This window comes from Calonectris borealis, chromosome 4, assembly GCF_964195595.1.
Source record: "Calonectris borealis chromosome 4, bCalBor7.hap1.2, whole genome shotgun sequence".
Taxonomy (NCBI): domain Eukaryota; kingdom Metazoa; phylum Chordata; class Aves; order Procellariiformes; family Procellariidae; genus Calonectris; species Calonectris borealis.
In genome coordinates, this window is record NC_134315.1 from 79,566,704 (window position 1) to 79,585,919 (window position 19,216).

The 19,216-nt window shown below is 36.4% G+C and overlaps 1 protein-coding gene across 2 annotated transcripts in view; it reads left to right on the forward strand.

The window, feature by feature from the left end:
* PDE5A (phosphodiesterase 5A) overlaps nt 1-19,216 on the forward strand; it is a 65,791-nt gene that overhangs the window by 12,166 nt on the left and 34,409 nt on the right. For both annotated transcript variants that reach the window (XM_075150255.1, XM_075150258.1), the window contains exons 2-7: nt 1,882-2,464; nt 3,850-3,939; nt 14,523-14,594; nt 15,587-15,676; nt 16,898-17,035; nt 18,363-18,430. In XM_075150255.1, coding sequence (XP_075006356.1) covers nt 1,882-2,464; nt 3,850-3,939; nt 14,523-14,594; nt 15,587-15,676; nt 16,898-17,035; nt 18,363-18,430 — 1,041 coding nt within the window. The remainder of the gene's footprint in view (nt 1-1,881; nt 2,465-3,849; nt 3,940-14,522; nt 14,595-15,586; nt 15,677-16,897; nt 17,036-18,362; nt 18,431-19,216) is intronic.

A 19,216-nucleotide genomic window follows, 5' to 3' on the forward strand; every position in this document is an offset into this window, starting at 1 on the left:
CCACATTGACCATTCAGCCTTGAAGATGACCGGAGCTATAAATGATATTAACCATGTATGTAAGGTTTTGCATGATCAGGACCACAGTACACAGACAGAAGCCAAAATAAAGAATAGCCTATCATCCGTTTATTTGGAGTTGCACTGGTGTGAATAAGAGAAGAATTTGGTTTTACAGTGCTACATTGAGTGATACTTACCTCAGTCAGACATAGTTTTTTGAGGGGAAAAAAATTACCAGGTAGCTCACTCTCAAGTGGAATGGGTACAGTAACATAATGACTTTCTTTTGCCCAGGTGCTCCCTTTACACTCGCACTATTTCCTAAATCAATTCAATTTTTCATAGCATGTTTGCCTACAATTGAGGTCTCCAAATGATATGTGATGGCAAAATCTGAAAAACTTTTTCAAAACTTCCTAATAGAAGACAAATAAGTTTCCTGTTGTGGATTGCTTGCTATTAAAAATAATATTGGTGGACTTTAGATTTTAAATAATTGCTTTACTTTGAATTAATGGTTAATTACACTTGCAGTATTACATTTTACAACATAGGTGAAGCTGTTCTGTAAGGAAAAAAAGGCTATGTACAGTGCTTTTCATATTTAACATATACTGATGCATGTAACCGATCAGCGGCTGACTAACCTGACTAATTTCCATGGTTTCATTCAGCTTCACTCTCGAAATTCCTGTGGTCTGCTGAGCAAATAAAAAATATCCCAAATTTAAAACATGACCACCATGAAAGGCTTCCAAAAGATCAGACTTTTTAATAGGGTTTTTGCTGTTCATAGGCCCATACATTATGTAATTCAGAAAAAAATATTTCTTCTGAGAGTAGATCATGTGCTGTGAGGAATCCTTGACACTGAGTAAATGAAATAAAAAGCCCTGTATTTAAAAAAAAAACCACAACAGATTTTGGACAAGGAAATATTATAGTGATAAGAAAAAGTATACTCATGTTATTGATGATACATGTGCTTATGGATAATTCAAGATATACTGTATTTAGTGAAGACATTATTAGGGTTGGCATTCTAGTGCTAAGTTAATTTGAGACACACAGTTAAATACTAGAGATGCGTGACATTTTTTAATTAATGGTAAACTCTTCAAAAATATAATTTTGGGGCTATTCAGTATTTTGGGTTGAGTTAGGCAATGAGTTTCATCTGCAAGGAAACGAAATAGGAGAGATGCATGAAAACAGTCCGTCTTTTCATTATTTTCAAGGGAGTTGACTTGGAAATATTCATGTTTCTTTCTGACGGTTTTTAAGCAAAACTTTTGTGCTTTGAGTCAAAACAGCGTTTTTCATTAACTTGGAGAGAGCAGGGGAAGTTAACTTAAAAATAGCGTATAGGCGACATAAAAATAGGAGGGGCTGTAGGTGATTTGACAGAGAGAATTAAAGTTCAAAATAATCTTTTTAAAAGTTAGGAATTATCTAAAAAAACAGAATTAAAACAGAAAGTTTTGTCTTCACATGAATATATATACATCTTCTACAGAAATCCAAATCTTAGGAATGGGAAGGACCAGAACTTTTCAAGCACAAAATTACGGTGTAAACTGTAATCTTCTATAGTCTGAAAGCCACAGCGTAAGCAGTCTTCCTCTGCCCTATTCAGGTATTTCCTTTAGGCAGAAATAGCTTCCTTTTTATGGGACATAAAACATTACTGCTTCATCTAGGCTAAGTGCTGCGTAAAATTGAAGAATATTGATACAGAGGAGCACTAAAGGTGCACTCATGTCCACTGTATAAAAAGGTTTAAAGTTATCCTCTTTGCAGTGTCCTCTTCAAATATGTATTAGTTCCTGAGGATTTTTAACTTACATCATTCACTGTATTTTTATTTTTGTTTTACAGAGAAATGGTTAATGCATGGTTTGCTGAGAGAGTTCATACCATCCCAGTCTGCAAGGAGGGAACCAAGTCCCAGAGTGAATCCTGTGCTTGTCACCAGCCTGCCTGTGCTGAGACCACCAACTCTGGGACGCCAGCGAGGAAAATCTCTGCTTCTGAATTCGACAGACCCTTAAGGCCTATTTTCGTCAAGGACTCAGTGGGAGCAGTGAGCTTCCTCTCCGGGTCTGAAAAGAAGGAACAGATGCCTCTGCAATCTCCAAGGATTGAGACCAGTGCAGGGGATCAGTGCTCAAGACTATTAGAACTTGTGAAAGATATTTCTAGTCACTTAGATGTCACAGCACTTTGCCATAAAATTTTCCTACATATCCATGAGCTTATAGCAGCTGATCGCTATTCCCTGTTCTTGGTCTGTGAGGATAGCTCTAATGAGAAGTTTCTTGTAAGCAGGCTGTTTGACGTGGCAGAAGGCTCCACCCTGGAAGAAGCTTCCAACAACTGCATTCGCCTGGAGTGGAACAAGGGCATTGTGGGTCATGTAGCAGCTATAGGCCAGCCTCTGAACATCAAGAATGCGTATGAGGTAAGCCAAGAAAATTTATCTTGAACAATTCTTGAAAAAAGAAAAAGCCATATTATCAGCTGCTGTAATACTGCGATTTTAATATATGTATTTGGAGCTATATTGACTTAAACCAGTCAAGATGCAAACCTGACACAGTGTTTTTGGTTATAATACATGTATTAGAGATACATGCATATACAGAAACATGTAGCTATGAATAATGGTGGAGGAATGCTAACATCAAAATAAGTAAGTTTGACGTTAGCAGTCAGATATCAGCCCCATCTTAACCAGCTATGTGCACACCAGTATTTGCATTTCTAGCTTTGGACACTTAAATGTTTACATTTCTGCTTGTATAGATACTTCTGCACCAAAATTAATGAAATTGTGAGTGTAATTGTCTGCAAAACTGGAGTGCTATGACTAAAAATACTTTGGAGAATTTTATCATACCTGAGGCACAAAGAGTAGGAGCTGAACATCTCTTCATTCCAGGCTCTTTGGATATGCTGATTTTGTGCTTTGAATTTAGGGATGATGGAAATTTTAATGAATTACTTAACTGTTTAATTAACTAATTAATAAAGGCATACAGAGCTGAAAATTACCGCTTCTGATTGATCATCTCTCAGTTAATTTGAGCATGTTTACAGAATTAGGTAACATTACTGAGTAGACTTTTTCAGAAGCAAAAACAGCAGTGTGATTTCATATGGTTTCATTTTTAACAAACACTTGTTTGCTGCCTCAGAAACTGTCTAAACATTTGCTAAGTATGTTTCCAGCAGGACATCACCTGTCCTTATAGTTTAATAGTTCATTCTTGAATTGAGTCTATCATGCTCAGCTTGAAATGAATTACTAGAGAAAGAACAGCAGCCTTTAAAAATAGTCTGATTTATTTTAGTAAGATTTTTAAAAAATCAGAGTTTTATAACACTATTCAGCTGCAAAAATGAAACAAGCAATCTCTAGTAAAAGCAAAAACACTAACCACATTCATGAAACTTTGTTCCTCTGTGGCCATATGTCTTTCAGTATATTTCTGTAATTTCTTCTTGATGATAAAAGCTATACTAGGGATGGTTAGTGCACATATAAATTTATTATAATGATGGTATAGGCTCAAGAAAAGCTTCTTTTAGGGTTTTAGGGTTTTGTTCTTTCTGGCAGTTGTATTTATCCACAGGCACTCATGTTCCACATAAATGCTTTTTTGTTGTTATTTTAATACACTGATAGTAACAACTTTATATAATTATTAGCTAGTAATGGAACCTTTTTTATCCTGGGTAATAGTTAAGTCAAATATCGTACTTTTCTTAACCTTTAAACCAGGGAGGAAAAAGACCTGGTCTTTAGGCAAGCAGTCAAATAATTGTATTTTTTTCTTGTATCAGGATCCAAGATTCAATGCAGAAGTTGACCAGATCACAGGGTATAAGACTCAGAGTATTCTCTGTATGCCAATAAAGAATCATAGGGAAGAGGTAAGTTGCAGTACTGGGATCACTCCATGTAATACTGTTTCCAGCTATGCTAATGCTTTAAACTTTTATTAGCTGGCAATCATTATCTTACAGTATAAGATCATCTCTTTTTTAAAAAGACTGCTTATGTTTGCTTGGACTTTAATTTTATCTAGTACAGTAATGTAAGCCAAAGGGAATTGTCAAGAAGAGTTTAATCCCAGATGCAGAAGTAGAATATATGTATTTAACTCTAGAAGTGCTGTTCCTGGTTCCTGTACCAAGTATCTGTCAGCATTAAAGTTCTCTGCACACTTATTGGTCTATCTCAGTGCACGCTCAGATTGCAATTAAGAGTTACTGTACTTCAGCTTAGCTTGTATCTACATTATTTTCTTCAGAGGACACAAATTGGGTTTTATCATTGTCTAAAAGGCTGTTACATTCTATTAACTCAGGTCATAAGTAATAAATTAAGAAACATGTCAAGTGCTTAACATCAGGCATTGAAAAACACATGGTGTTGATGTGATTCAGAAAAGTCATCCACAAGTCGTATAACTTAAATCACTCCTAATTTAAAACAATGTGAATCTGCTCACTGAACTCTTGTACATATTTCCTGTCCATGCTACTCCTCACAGAAGTTCTCTCTTCCTGTCTGATGCTATTGCAGTAGGAAAATTCTTATTATGGACTAATGATGTCTTCCTGCACTGAGTAGTTGAAGAGTGAATTCAGTAAAGTCAATGAAAGCCAATGAATGGAAAAAACGTCAGGTCCACTATTTTACTTAGGGAGTAAGTAAAGTAAGTTTGGGGTTTTTTGATCCTGAAGGTGGTAGCTTTCAGCCACATCACCAGTTCTTAGAATACTCACAAAGTGTAAGGCTCTCTATAAAGTGTGTCAGAGCTTTAAGACGACGCTTTTCTCTCCTGTAATTCCTTTATTTTCCAGAGTATTTATAGTTTGCTTCCAGAAAGCTCAAACTCCAAAAAGAAATGCTGCCAAGATTGGTTTGAAGACATCATACCTTCTTTTTCTTGCTCTTCCATCTTTTACTCCTCTTATGGAATGCGTCACCTTGACTCTTACTGCACTGAACCTTTTTTTCATTAAATAAATTGATTAAACTCTTGATTTAACTTGTTTCTTGAATCTTACGCTAGCTGACCCAGATGATCAGCCAGGATTTCCTTTCTTCACCTACTGCTAATTTTGGTTTTAATGTTTTTTTCAGTTCTTCCAAGGACAGCACTTGATCCTCTCCTACTCCCACTCCTGCTTAAAAGTCTTCCCCTTTCTAACTGGCAGCAGCCATTGCTGGCCCTGGGCCAGCTGATGAGCAGAACAGATGTTGTGCGAAGAGCTGTCAGGGACCAGTGGTCCATGTCAGGCGGATGCAAGGCTTTAAATTTCACCCAAGCCATCCCATTTTCTTTTTGTTGAATGGAAAAAATGTGATGCGCTATGTAATTGGGATCAGAAATGAATTACAAAATCTTGCTGGCCGGGGAGCGTGAAAGTGCTTACTTTTCACTGGGTCCTGATGGTAGGTGGGGGAAGGAATAAGAGCTGTAGTCTGTCAGTCCAATACACCATGACTTACAGGCTGAGTAAACCTGCAATTAGCCGTATCTTCAGCTAGCTTTCTACTCCTAAGTGCATCGGCAAGTGGAAATGAAGCAGGAATTTGTTTATTTTGAAAAGTTCAGCCAACCTGAAGTTTGAGGAGAGTGTTACACTCTACTCATATGCAATAATTTCAAGTGGCTAAACTTTAAGATTTCTTATAGGAAAGGATGGCACTTTTAAATTTTTTCTGATTTTAAAGTCTCTACCAGAAGGTTTTTCTCCCTCTCACTATAACACATGGCTGACATGTTTCAAGAGAAATGCTGGAGTCAGTGAATCAGTCCTTAATTTGCTATTTCCATTCTACTGCTTTTTTTGTTTAAAAAAAACCCAAAACAACAAAACCAGAATAGTGACTCCTCCCTGTTAAAAAAAAAAAAAAAATTAAAAAATCCTCAAAGCCCCTCTAGTAATATTGAGGCTAGTGAATGCTGTGTTAGCCCAGGATGTCAGCAACCACAGTCAAAAGACGATTCTGGAAGACATCCAAAAATAAACACTGAGAAAGAAAAGCAACTGGGGTTTTCTATTTATTTGTTTAGTATTAGTATTATTTTTTAAAAACAAAAAGAGTCAGTAACTGAGAGGAAGAAAATCTCATGCTGATTATTAAATCCTCTGGGCCTGCTGAAGTATGGAGATTTTTCCAGTAGATGTTTTTCACATTTGCCTATATTTCCATGAGGCATGTGAGAAACCAAAGTCTCACTTAAAAATAACAGCTAGTAAGAAATTCCATAGATGAAAAGAAGAAAACAGTTTGATTCACAGAAGAGCTCATAAAAAGGACCCAGGAACTAGTAACAATGAGAAAAAAGCAGTGCAATAAGAGGACTTTACCTCTGCACAGATGTGTGTGAAGAATGGAATTACGTTCACTTAATAGTAAAAACTTTTCTCAATCACCTACTCAACCTATTCTTGCTGACAGAAATGCCACAGAAACACAGTATTTCAGATGCAGAAAATTCTGCTGATTATGTCCTTCAAGATCAGATCATAGAGGCTTGTATAGTGCTAACTTTATGAAGAGTTCTCATTTTCCCCGTGAAAAATTACAAATGCAAACTGACCGAGCTTTGCATCTGACTTCAGGGGCTTTGAACAAAGTTCTGATACCTGTAAACCCCTGCTGCACAATCTCTAATAACTAAACAGAAATCCTTTCCATCCCATCATATGACAAAAGTATTGCCACATGATGCTTTCTGGCATGCAAGGCTGTATCATTTGCTGGTTATCACCATTGAAGAAAACGAGGAGGGAAGGGTCTTGGGTAACCTGAATTGTATTCTACTTAAAAAGAAAAACAAAATGGTTCTAAGTCAAATAATTTAATCATCTATTCCTGTATTCAAATTTGTCGTAAGGTGAATGTGAAGCCATAGCAAAGATTCCATTTTGATCCTGAAAGATTTTCTCTTCTGATGATTCTTCTGTAAGAGCAGATAACTCTCTACAGTTACTTAGACATCAGTATGTCAGACTTGCTACTTGGATTATTGACATGTATCAGAGAACACAATAAAACCTTCAAAACAGACTGAATTTTTATCCTCAGTAGTACAAAAGCCACCAATGAAAAGTTAGTATTAGCCAGCTTGTACCACAAAGTTACCATGGTTATTTCTTTTGCAAGAGGAAACTGGTATTGCTGGCCACAGGCTTTAGATGTAGCTATTAATGCGAACCATTTCAGTGCTACAGTGCTTATACAGAGATCAGGGTTTTACCACTACTGGAAGAAGACCTAAGGTTGTGGCAGTCCAGCATTGTGTATCTCAAAAGGCAGCTTTTCATTCCTGGTGCGTCCTAATTTTTCAGAAGCTTCAGATGGTACTGATTTGCCTTCTAGAGCTCCTGTAATAAAGTCAGTAAATGCAGTGGCACTTTCTTCTGATTTTGGCACTTTTTTCTGATTCAGAGACCCAGAAAAAGGACTACAGAAGTTGTTGCAAATAATTAGCACCTTGAATTTCTCCATCTGGTTTTGCAGACATTTGTAAACATCAGTCGTTTCGACAAAATTTGACAAAACTGAATAGGGAATGGAAGTCCTTAGCGTAAACCAACTTGCGGAGTTATCCAGAACTGATACAAGACTCGGTACAGCTCTCTAAGTGGTTTGGAATATCTGTAGAATGGATGGTCTCTGATGCATGGAGTCATCACAGCTGCTGTAGAACATCTACAGGAATGACACAATTTTCTGTTACTTCTGCATTTTTTTCTTTCAGCTGTGCAAAATAATTTCCATAAAATTCTATTTCAGTTTAATTTCTACTAAAATCTGTAGGATTTTCTCATATGGGAACTTTTAGCAGAATTAACTGAGACCTGTCTCCCAGGCTCTGAATATGTAAGATTGAAGTTCCTACTAATTGGCTAGGGAAATGTTTTATTCTAGCAATGCTCACTCCAATTGTTTAGTTTGTTGTTTACTTTGCCCTATCTCCTGTCACTGGGAAGTTCTTCCCAACAAATCAGGGGTGCTACTCTATTTACAACAGCCTTTGAAAATATCCTGTTGAATTTTATTATATAAAATGTGACCAGGCATGTTACTGTTAGCCAGCTAAGTTATTTTCTCCCACAGTGAACACTTCAGGTATAATACATCACAGTCACTGCAGTATAGTGTAGATCTAGGCAAGCTGACTTTAAACAAACAAACTCAAGTTCCAGTAGCAGTCTTGCTGCAGGATTATGGAGTAATTTGCTTCTTGGGTGGATTTTCAGCTTATGCTGAGACGTGTTACAGTAGCTAGACTGCTGGAAATCATGCAGGCTGCTGCTGGCACGAATGATAGAAGAGGATGTGAAAGTTTTGTGGATTAAAAATGAAAGTCTGTAAATACAGTTCTGTCCCTGCAGGATAATTTTATAAGACTCAGTCAAACCTCTACAAGACCAGGAGAGCAAAGTAAGGTTAAAACCATTTAGTCTGTCTTCTCAAGTGGATATGTTCCCATCTTTAAAATGAGATAAAAGTTGAGTTTCCCTCGTCCTATTACCATACTTTGGCTTAATGTAATTTTTCTTCGGGTGCCAGCAAAGTAAATAAAAAATATATCTTCTTAGGAAGCAAAATTATATTAATTATATTTTTAAGTCAGCTGAAGTAAGAACCAACTAAAAAGGGCACTATCTGCCTGTAGAGCTGGAACAGCTTTCACAGAGTTAGGCCTGTAATCTTAATGCACACAAAATTGTGGCATGAAACAATCCAGATAAAATTCAGAGCACAGTCATCAGCGCTGAATTCATCAGTTGTCATCTACTGGGAAATACTCTGGGTAGACTGCTACTTTTAGAGGCAGGAGTCAGCTATTGCAAGCAAATAGTAAAAATAAAGCTCTATAATTAGAAGAAATCTCTCCTTGTAATGTGGATCAGTCTTTATTAAATGGGATAACTGGTACAGATCGAGAAGAAAGGTTAAAGAATAAGTAGCAGCAGTGGAAGATTACCTGTGTTGCCAGCAAGAATACAATTAGAAAAGCTGTGTTCAGATGTGGTAAAACAGGTGTGGATATTGATTCAGTAATCGTTGGAGGGTTTTTTCCCCCCTTTTTGGGACTGAAAGTAAGAGAACAATTTCATCATCAAAATTGCTTTTTGTCTTCATGGTGTATGTCTATCTTATGTGATCTGAATGGAAAGTAACACAGTACTTGGTTTCTGATCCAAGGGGAATTTTTCCAACTGACCTTAAAGAAAGCTGGACCACTAAGATCCTTTATATACAGCTTGTTCCTTTCTGCCCACCCCTTATGCACTTTCAATACAACAAACCCAGATCAAAGCTCTTGCTAGGAACTGCATGACTACTATAGATATACCTTGTTCTATAACCCCACCTATCTAGTCAGACTGGGGGTAAAGCTCATGAAAAAGAGTGTGTAGCACTCAACAGCTCACTGGTTAGTTTAAGGATTAGGGCATAAACTCACAGGTACCAAAGTGTAAGCAGATACTAATTACTTCAGTCGTTCTTCTCCCTTACTCTTGGTTTTCTTCAGTCCAGAGTACTACCTGAAGCTTTTCTAGTGGTCGTTCCCTTTCATAGCTGTTTTTAACCCCTTTCTTTCCTACTAGTTTTGTCTTGGGTGACCAAGAAATATTCAGGATAATTCTGTAGGCATAGTAGGAGAATGACAAGAAATCAAATACACATATCTTTGCTTTATTGTTACAGGACTCAACTTCCAAAAAAGTATACTTGGTGCCTGCCTGTTAGAGAATTAAAGACATATAAAATATTGTGCCTAAGTAACTTAAAAAACATTTTTTTGTTAGACCGGAACAGTGCTTTCATGAACAAGTGTTTGAGTGGACTGACTTTTTTTTATGATATTTTCCAAGCTTTACAGAGAATTAGCTTTATTTCAGATATGTCTTGTTTATCGCCACAAAGATTTCACACTTTTAATGTACCTGTTACCTGAATAAGTTTTCTGTATAGCTAAGCTCAGAGCAGTTAGTCACCTTTGATTCCATTTTTCTGCTGGTGCAAACATAACTCCCAGCTGGAGATCACAGATCAGGCCTATTGTTATTTCAGATTTGTTTATAGTAAGTTTTAAAAATGAGGATTTGGGTTTCATACTGTGCTTAATATTCTCTAAAATGCAAGCATATGTTCTCCATGGCCTCAAATGCTACCACATGATTTACTTTTGGCCTAATTACATAATTACTTTAGTAACAGGAACAGATCCTCTTGAGTTTCCTACATCTTCTTCTAATTACCTGGTTGCAGGCAAGACTCCAATGGCTAAATAATATCCATCTGAGGTTTTTCTCATTACTGTCTCTACACCACATTCGACAGAATTTCGTGAAATTCACTGGAATTTGTACTGATATAAATGAGGCCAGAATTCGGACCAGTTTAATTTTTAAAACTGTTATTTTGTATGAAAAAAATGGCACATACTACAAAGTTGTCTTTAAAAGCTCAGAATGCCACTGAAACAACAACAACAACAACGTTTGCATCTGCAGAGAATTTTTATCATCATCAAGACAACCGTGAGTTTTTAGCAGGTTTATTTTCCTCATTACTCCCTCCCTCTTCAGTTAAAAACTTTTATTGTTATCTATTAACAAAGATCTAAAAATGACCAAATCTCTTGGAAGACATGCCTTTGTTAATGTATCAGAAACCTGCAGTGCTAATAAAGGGAGCCTAAATAGTCTTTTTGCTATATTAATATGGTCCTTTTACTGTTTTCTTATAGCTTTTTTAAGCACCACAGACTTTCCTTTCATGGAGGGGATGTGTTTACACAAGATGAAAGTACTCACCTTTTGGATGCCTTAAAAAGCCTCTGACTTCATTAAAGTTGTCTTAGCTCATGCTGGATCAAAACTGAAAAAAAATAAAATAAATTAAATAAATACCCCCAGAAGACAGTGGTAAGAGAAAAGTGCTAACCATTAATCTCTGCACATGTAGGTTAACATAAAAGCATACTGACTGGTTAAAGGATTTGCATACTATTCACAGTCTGCTATAGAAGTATATAAGGCTAGTTGTACATTGTTATTACAGTAAGAAAGTTCACTGGATAAGAAATATTCCTCACTGAAGTAAACGAGAGGTTGACTGTGGGAAGAACTGGGTTGTATGGAATGGAGCTGACAGTTAAGCTTTATTTCAGACAAACATTTTTGAGCCCACAGTTGGCAGTGATTCATGCTGCAGAACAATGACCTTATTTGTAACATCAATATTTTGGGAAGGCTAGGCTGAGAGATAGTAAATTGTCTTCTTTTCCATTACAAAAATAAAACTGTATGCCTTCCATCAGTTTAGCAATTATAAATTTAACGATTAACAGTTAAGTACAACTTTTTAAACGTGCACACCACAGAGTTTTCTTCTGATATTGTTTATTCCAAAAAAGTAACATGAAAAAAATACCATCATGAACACCTTGCACTGGTCTTTCACTACTTGGATCTCAAAGAAAGGAAGTTCTTTGCAGCTTTGTCAATCATTTGTTGTAAGCATGCCAAAAAATCTGAAAAGAATCAAAAGCTTTGCATATACTTCATGGCTTCTTACCACATACTTTTTCATGTTACTGTACTCAGCTAGGTGGGCTTTGTCTGTGCTAGCACATTCTAGCCTCTGAGTTTACTGCACAGCAGATTTGTTGAGTTTAGCAGAAGATGAGATCCAGCCATTTAAATAGATGAACAGTCTAACTGTAAGGAAGTGCAGGGTTTTAGTAAGTGACTTCCAGCTCTTCCCAGTTTCCAGCCTCCCTCTCCTACCTTTTGCTCTGGTGCTACTCCTCCCTTTCAGCTCTGCCTTAACCTAAATCCATTCCAGGTGCTGCTAGTGACTATTCAGCTTGATACCATAAACTGTGGGCTTCAGTTCTGGGTACCAGTGTAAGTAATGGCTCAGATAAAATAGTCCCCACCCTCCACTTGGCACCTTCCTCAGAAGGTCATCCGCTTTGGTATCTTTCTCATCCATTGTAATAAAACAGCATTGGGTTCACCACCTTATAGCTCCCACTCTTGATATCAATTACAAAAACCTGTCATTACTCACTAACAGTCAGAACTTCTTTTTGTTTACTTCACAAATCAAGGAAACTATACTTTCTCCAATTCTTTTAAGCCTAAAGTCAGATTAGTAATAATTTGCAAAGTCTCAAAAGGAGTGTAAACATACTGAATTGTATTAGGGAAAGGCTAAGGCCTTGAAATCCTATAATCTAGGAAATGTTTATGCATCAGAGAGAAACATTTATTGTAGTAACAATTTGATTTAATAGAGGACAAGAGTGTGCATTAGTAATGTGTAGTATAATAATAAAAATAAATAAACTTTTTTAATGGAATGACAAAATATTTGAGTTAGAAAACCTCTCATTTTCACCTTATCGACAGTGAAAGTCAGAAGCATCTCAATTGAAATTAACCTGTGTCTCCTTCTGAAAGCCTTCCAATTTTAGTGTGCTGTGAAATTATGTGGTTAATTTATGACTCAGAAGAGTAGAAGCACAGAAGTACAAGGATAAGCGCAGAATCCAGAAGTTGTTTAAACTAGTTTACAGGACAGAATGATCACTGCCAGTACACAGCTTGAATAACTGCAGTGGGGAATCTACAGAAATACTATCCCAGTGAATTAATTTTTTAAAGAAATGCTCACTTTCTCTTCATACTGATTTGTATGAAGGTCTCTTTAAATTCTCTTGGTTTCCTTGGGCTCTGAAAAACAGATCCAAGTTACCAGAGAAGACATCTATGTTAAGTATGTAAGAGTAAGTCCAAAGCAACCACCCAATATCATTTCTCCCCAGATGTCAGAGTTAGAGCCTGTGTTAGAAACTGGAATCGTTACTAAGCAAAGATCTGAATTCACTTTCATTTTTATAAGGAGTTCTGCTGTTTGCAGAGCAGATTGGTTTCCTGGGAGGCTCTCACCAGCATGCAGAATTGAACGCCACAAAGACTGGCAGTAACAAAAGCGTCATGCTTAAAACAGCTGTGTTGTTCTCTCACATTAATTTTACATTTTTTTAAAAATCTAAACCAACATCCTGTATCGAGAAATCGTGTTTATTGGCTAACTCTATGTCAAAAGTTACAAAAGCACCAGAGGCTTGGATTTTAATTGACTGTCCTTAAAGGGACTGTTTTCTATTTTATAAGAAATCATGTTTTAATCTCCCAATTCATGGAATTATGTCCAAAAACTTGAAATCAAATTTTACCACAGATTATTTCTATACTAAAAAAGCATCATCTGAAATTTAACATAACTTAGACAGAACTTTAAAAGAATAAAACTAGATATGTAATCTGGCTTGGTTTATTGTTACACGGATTCCATTTTCTTCCACTTAAATCCAAAAGGAGACAAGGCAACAAAGGAAGTAAACGGAGCTGATCTGTTGATGTCTTTATTTCATAAATCATAGTAGTTTTTTTCTAGTTCAAGTAAACCCCCCTTGTTACTATCTGTGCACGGATTTACTTATGTGGGCAGCCTTAATTTATGAAGCCTCTTGGCTGGTGATCTTAATACATAGTCCATTTGAAAGCTAGGACTTAAGCCACATACCAAGAGCAGAAAGAACTACTTAACGGAAAGCCTTTAATGTTGACCAGGGCATATGGGTTTGCTTCTGAGGTCCATCGCGGATGTCCTGCAGGACCTGTGAATGACTTTTTACTCTTAGCTTCCTTACCTGTAAACCAGGATTCTTCCCTACCTTCTGAGTTGCTCCATAGGGAAAATAATTAAAAATGGCGAGATACCAGCCTATCTTGGCAAGAACGACAGTCTAACTACAAGCTGAAACATAACAAAATATCTCTTCTCAGTCTTGGTTTAATATGGTCTTAGTAAAAGCCTACCTTTAAAACGTATTAAGTTTGATCAACAAACTTGAGTCTGGCAGGAACACCCCCCCGTATATTATTTTTCAGCAGATGAAAATTAATCTGGTCAGATTCAGAAAGATACAAAATGCAAAAAGATCACTGTAGCCAAACTTCAGATTCGGTAAGGAGGCTATGTTTTGGAAATTTTGTCAGAGCTAGCAGGAAGGGTATTTTCTACACACACAAGCAGATGAACTTTAGAGAGAGCTGTTGCGTGGTCTGGCTTATGGCTGCAGAAGCGTGAACTGTTGTTGTCTTTCTGGGAGATGATTGTTCCAATTTATAGGATCAATTTTGGATCAAATCAACCCCTCTTCATAAGAGCATCCAGGATTCATGCCACTTTTTTTTTTTGGATATTTCAGGTTCATGCTCAGCTATTTGTAATACGAATAAATTAGGAAAAAACAGGCTTAAATATCTTCTGTTATCCAAAGGTCAACCAAATGAATACCTGTAGTGATCATTTATTATCTTCTATAAGTATGTCTAGAAATAGAATCCAATGACAGACCCCTAAAAATTATCTAATTACTCCATTTTGAATATGCTAGGTTGTTGGTGTGGCTCAAGCAATCAATAAGAAATCCGGAATTGGTGGCACTTTCACTGAACAAGATGAAAAGGTATGAAAGCTGGACATTTATGTCTTTTCATAGGGGAACGGGGGATGAATATGTTGTTACTTTTCACACTGTTCAAAAATTTTAAATTTATTAAAAATTAAACACCTCTGAAAAAGTAAAAATTCCTGGTAATACTGCAAATTTCTTTCTATATGAGGCCATGAGAAATGTGGATGTGAAATAGTTTGATTTCTGGATCAGCATGGTATCTCTCATACGTCTCTGAAACACAGGCTTACTCTACTGAAATATGTTGTAAAACAGTTTTATAACTTTTAATAGACATCACTTTTACTAATTGGTTCTAACTCTCCTGGCATCCCCAACAAATATATTTTGAATATTAAAATTTGTGTAGTGATTTTTTTTTAAATACTGTATCACTTCTCAATATAGCAATTGCAGGACAAAAAAAAGCTTTGGATAAATTATGAACAATATATGAGATAATCAGTAGAGCAGGCAGCACCTTGATTCCTAATTCTCACACTGCAGTTGCTTTCCAAATATTTCCAGACTTCACATTCAGATTGGTATAGCAAAAAACTGGCTGCGCTCAGGCTGAAGAAGTTAACTTAACCCTCAGCAATAAAAAAATCAGAATTCACCCTTTCCCTTTGAAAACTTCCCCTTTAAAACAAAACGCATACTGAGTATCTGCAGGATATCAGAATTAATCCCATTCCAAAAGGGAAAAAAAATGTGGTTTTGCTATGTTAGCAGAATTTTATTTCCACTTTCCAAGAGATTGAATTCCCCAAAATAAGAGAGGCTGATTGTCTGCACTCAGTTTTTCTAGATAAAATATGCATTGCTGCAAAATGAGTTGATTCCTCTGAGCTGCTTCTTTTACCAGGTTGCCAAAAATAACTTAAAAATATCAATTAATACTTCAAAGTGAAAATAAAAAATTGCAGTAGCTTATCTTTGAATAGAGTTAAGATGCTGTAAGACATTATCTTCATGAGGTGTTGACGTTCATTTGTCTTCAGGATTTTGCCGCGTATTTGGCATTTTGTGGAATTGTTCTTCACAACGCTCAATTGTATGAGACATCTTTGCTTGAGAACAGGCGTAATCAGGTATGGTCAACAGTTTTGTCCCAAGAATACAGAAATTACGATGGTTAGCTAGTAATCAGTGCCTGCTCCTGATATTTCTCACATGGTATTATTCCTTGGCTATTTTTAATTACTCTAATTGAATGCTGTGCATCTCTGATAAAGCTCTAACTGCATTGAGAAGTAGCTGGGCACATTCCAGCTTGGGCTGCGAGAAATGGACCGTCTAGGGGAAGAAGGTAAAGCTACATGTCAGAAAATGCATTCCATGTCAATATACTCGATATTGCCTGAAGTTATCCTGTGGCTCACTGTATATATTATACAACCAAAGGTGTACATACTCCAGAAATTTCAGATAGAATTATCCCTACAGAATGGTAGAGGTTATACAGATTGCTCTTTAAGTCTACTACAACTATAAATGTCACTAACCATATTTGCAGTGATCAGATGGAAAACTGAATTTCCTTCTGATTAATGTAACTGTATTTTGCAGCCATCTTTATAAATGATGGCTTATTAATGCCATGGCCTTTACGGGTGAATATGTCTGCCATATATGGTATGAAAAGGTTTTGGAGAAACAACTGGCAGCAGTTGTTTTAAAAAGTTTCTGGTAGGTCTGAGTTTCCAAATGACTATCAGTGTTTGTAAATTGGTACAAATTTGGATAATCTTTTCAGATTGGCTCCATGCTTCTTGTGAGGAAAAAAGGAATATAGTATGAGCACATCTGAGCCCCTAAGTCCTTCAGCAGCAGCTTTGAAATACAGCAGACTGTATCTAAATGATGTTTTCACCAAATGAGTTCATTAGGATCTGTTAGAATTACAACAGATAATAATTGTGTTCAAAAGTTGTAAGAAATGTAAATATCACTGTTTTTAGAATGCACACATGAGCCATAGGAAACTATTAGGTTCCCTAAGGACAGATAACTGTGTTGTCTGGATTTCTTAGGTTTCATTTGACGTACTGTTAATGCCTAAATCTATTCTGTCTCTCTGACTGAAAACATCAGACAGCTAACTATGCTGTTTATTTCTTCCATGAAAAGTGCCAAACTGGCTGTTATTTACTGTTACCTTGCAGTCTGTGTGAGAGCCAAAACTTAATTTTGGTCACAGACATACATGATGACTTCCTTGATTCAGGGAAGAGGGGAAGAATCAAAGACACTGGTAATGAAAATTATTGCTTAAATCACAGTCAAAAATTCACAAAAGACTTTTTCCTCAGGTGCTTCTTGATCTTGCCAGCCTGATTTTTGAAGAGCAGCAGTCTTTGGAAGTAATTCTGAAGAAGATAGCTGCCACTATAATATCCTTCATGCAAGTGCAGAGGTGTACCATCTTCATAGTGGATGAAGATTGTACTGTGAGTATGTTTTTTGTCTAAAGGCAGAAGTGCTTATTCCCTGGGAGGAGTGTGGGCTTCCCTCCATTCTGACTCAAAAGTTTTTCAACCCATAGTATGTTCTGTTGCATTTTCGTCCTCTGCCTTTTTTTTAGGGCGTGTACTCAGGTTAGGTGTTGACTTGGGAGTCTTCAAGCTCTGTGTAGGCCAGACTGCCATTTTATGCAGCCTTTTTGCATTACTTGTTGGTAAACTATGGCTCTAAGCTCTCTCCTATGGCATGGATCTTGAATGTTGAACTCTTTCATAACTCATTTTCTTGGCTACTGGTGTAGGACAGAAAAAAGGAAAAGGCTGGGAGAAAAACAGTGTGGCCTTTGCTTCCTATGCAGAATCAGTTTTGATGGCACTTTTTTATTTCTTGAGTATATCTAAGCAGGGAGAATCTAAACAAGGTATCTAAACAGAATCATGGCCTGTCCCAAGATCCTGGCTCACTGAAGCAAAGCACAACTCCTTTCCAATCTACCCATCTGTAATTCCTTCCTATTGAAAATAGGCTGCAGAACAAGGAGCAGGATATTATGTTGGATGCTTCAGTCTTGTACTGGCATTGTTAGTTTTACCTTTACTACTCGTTACAGATATGGGTGTACTAAGATCTGGAAGTGAGGAAGCATTTCCAGGTTCTGTAGCACAGAAATAACACACAGCAGTCATGATCATCTGCCACAATCCCAACTCCCACTGCATTTAAAAGAGTCACTCCTGCACATAAGAATACAGAAGAGGAATTGACATAATTTTTGTATTCATATATTCACACTGTCCTTGCAAGTTAGATAAATTCCAGCACCTAGTTTGCAGTCTGTAGTTTGAATCTTTAATACAGAGAGAATCTAATTTCTCTCTACATTTAGGCTTCTCAACTGTTAAAAAAAGCTGCGTGAAAAGCAACACAGAGATCAGTCAATATATTTAAAAAGTTTTGATGTCCTCTCACTTATCCAAGCAAAGCAGGTCTAGAATTGGATGAATGTTAAAATAAAGAAGTTCTGTGCTGACAGATAAATTTGGCACAACTTGTAAATACAGGCATTTCTTTTCAGAGTGATCAGTAAAGATTCAAGACACTTCAATGATATATTTAAAGTTGTATCAAAAGATATTTTTGTGGTAGCATCCTGTACGCTTGCTGCTAGATGTGAAATGAAGTTATATAAATTTACACTTGTCTTTATTACAGAATAGGTTTTGATAACTGGAACAAGCTTTTCATGCATACTACTATTCTAACTTATGGCAACCTTATACACCTATATATTAAAATATCTTCTCGGTATTCCAGGATTCATTTTCTAGTGTGTTTCACATGGAATCTGAGGAATTAGAACATTCAGCTGAAAATCTGAAGAGGTAAAACAATGAATTCAAACCTTTTTTCATCCCAGGAGAATGTTGAAGAAACTATGCTTTTAATATTCTTTTTCATAATAACAGACCTTATTTCCACTGGGTCCCATGTATTACTGCTATTTTTATAGAGCAGGTTTTGCCCTGAAATGTACATAGACAAACTCTATTGCCTTAAAAAGGTCACACTGAGCAGAATAGGGGAGTGGGGCCTGATCTCTTCACTTTGTCAGGTCTAAGCATAGTTGTATCGCAAGGCTAAGCTTTGGAAATGTACAAAATGTGAGAAGTAAAAATTGAAGTAAAAGTCTACTCCAAAACTGATCTGTAAGAAATCTGCATAGATGACTATGTTGTAGCGTAGACATATCCACATTAGTAGATACTAATCCTATTTAGGATTTTAATAAATTACTTTAATCATTATTCTTATTTCATAGATAGGCAAGCTGACTCAAAGAGCATGACTGATTAAATCAAGAATAAAGTCCTAAAGTTCTAACTTTCAGTCATCTTTGAGAAACCATTAAGAAGTTCAACTGGGAAGAAGGGAAAAAATGTAGAAATAGTTGAATTAAAATACCCAGATTAAATAGTTTCCAAATTTAGTCTGAACCTCTGTATTGAAGTTTGAAAATTACTGTCTCGGTTACCTTTCCCTGTCATCAAAAAGTTGTTTCACATAATGTCAAAAGAGTGAGACACAGTTGTATATAAAATGCACTACTATAGATACAGTGTGCAGAGAGATTTCTGTACCCCTTTGATCTTTTTTGCAGTGAGCATTTA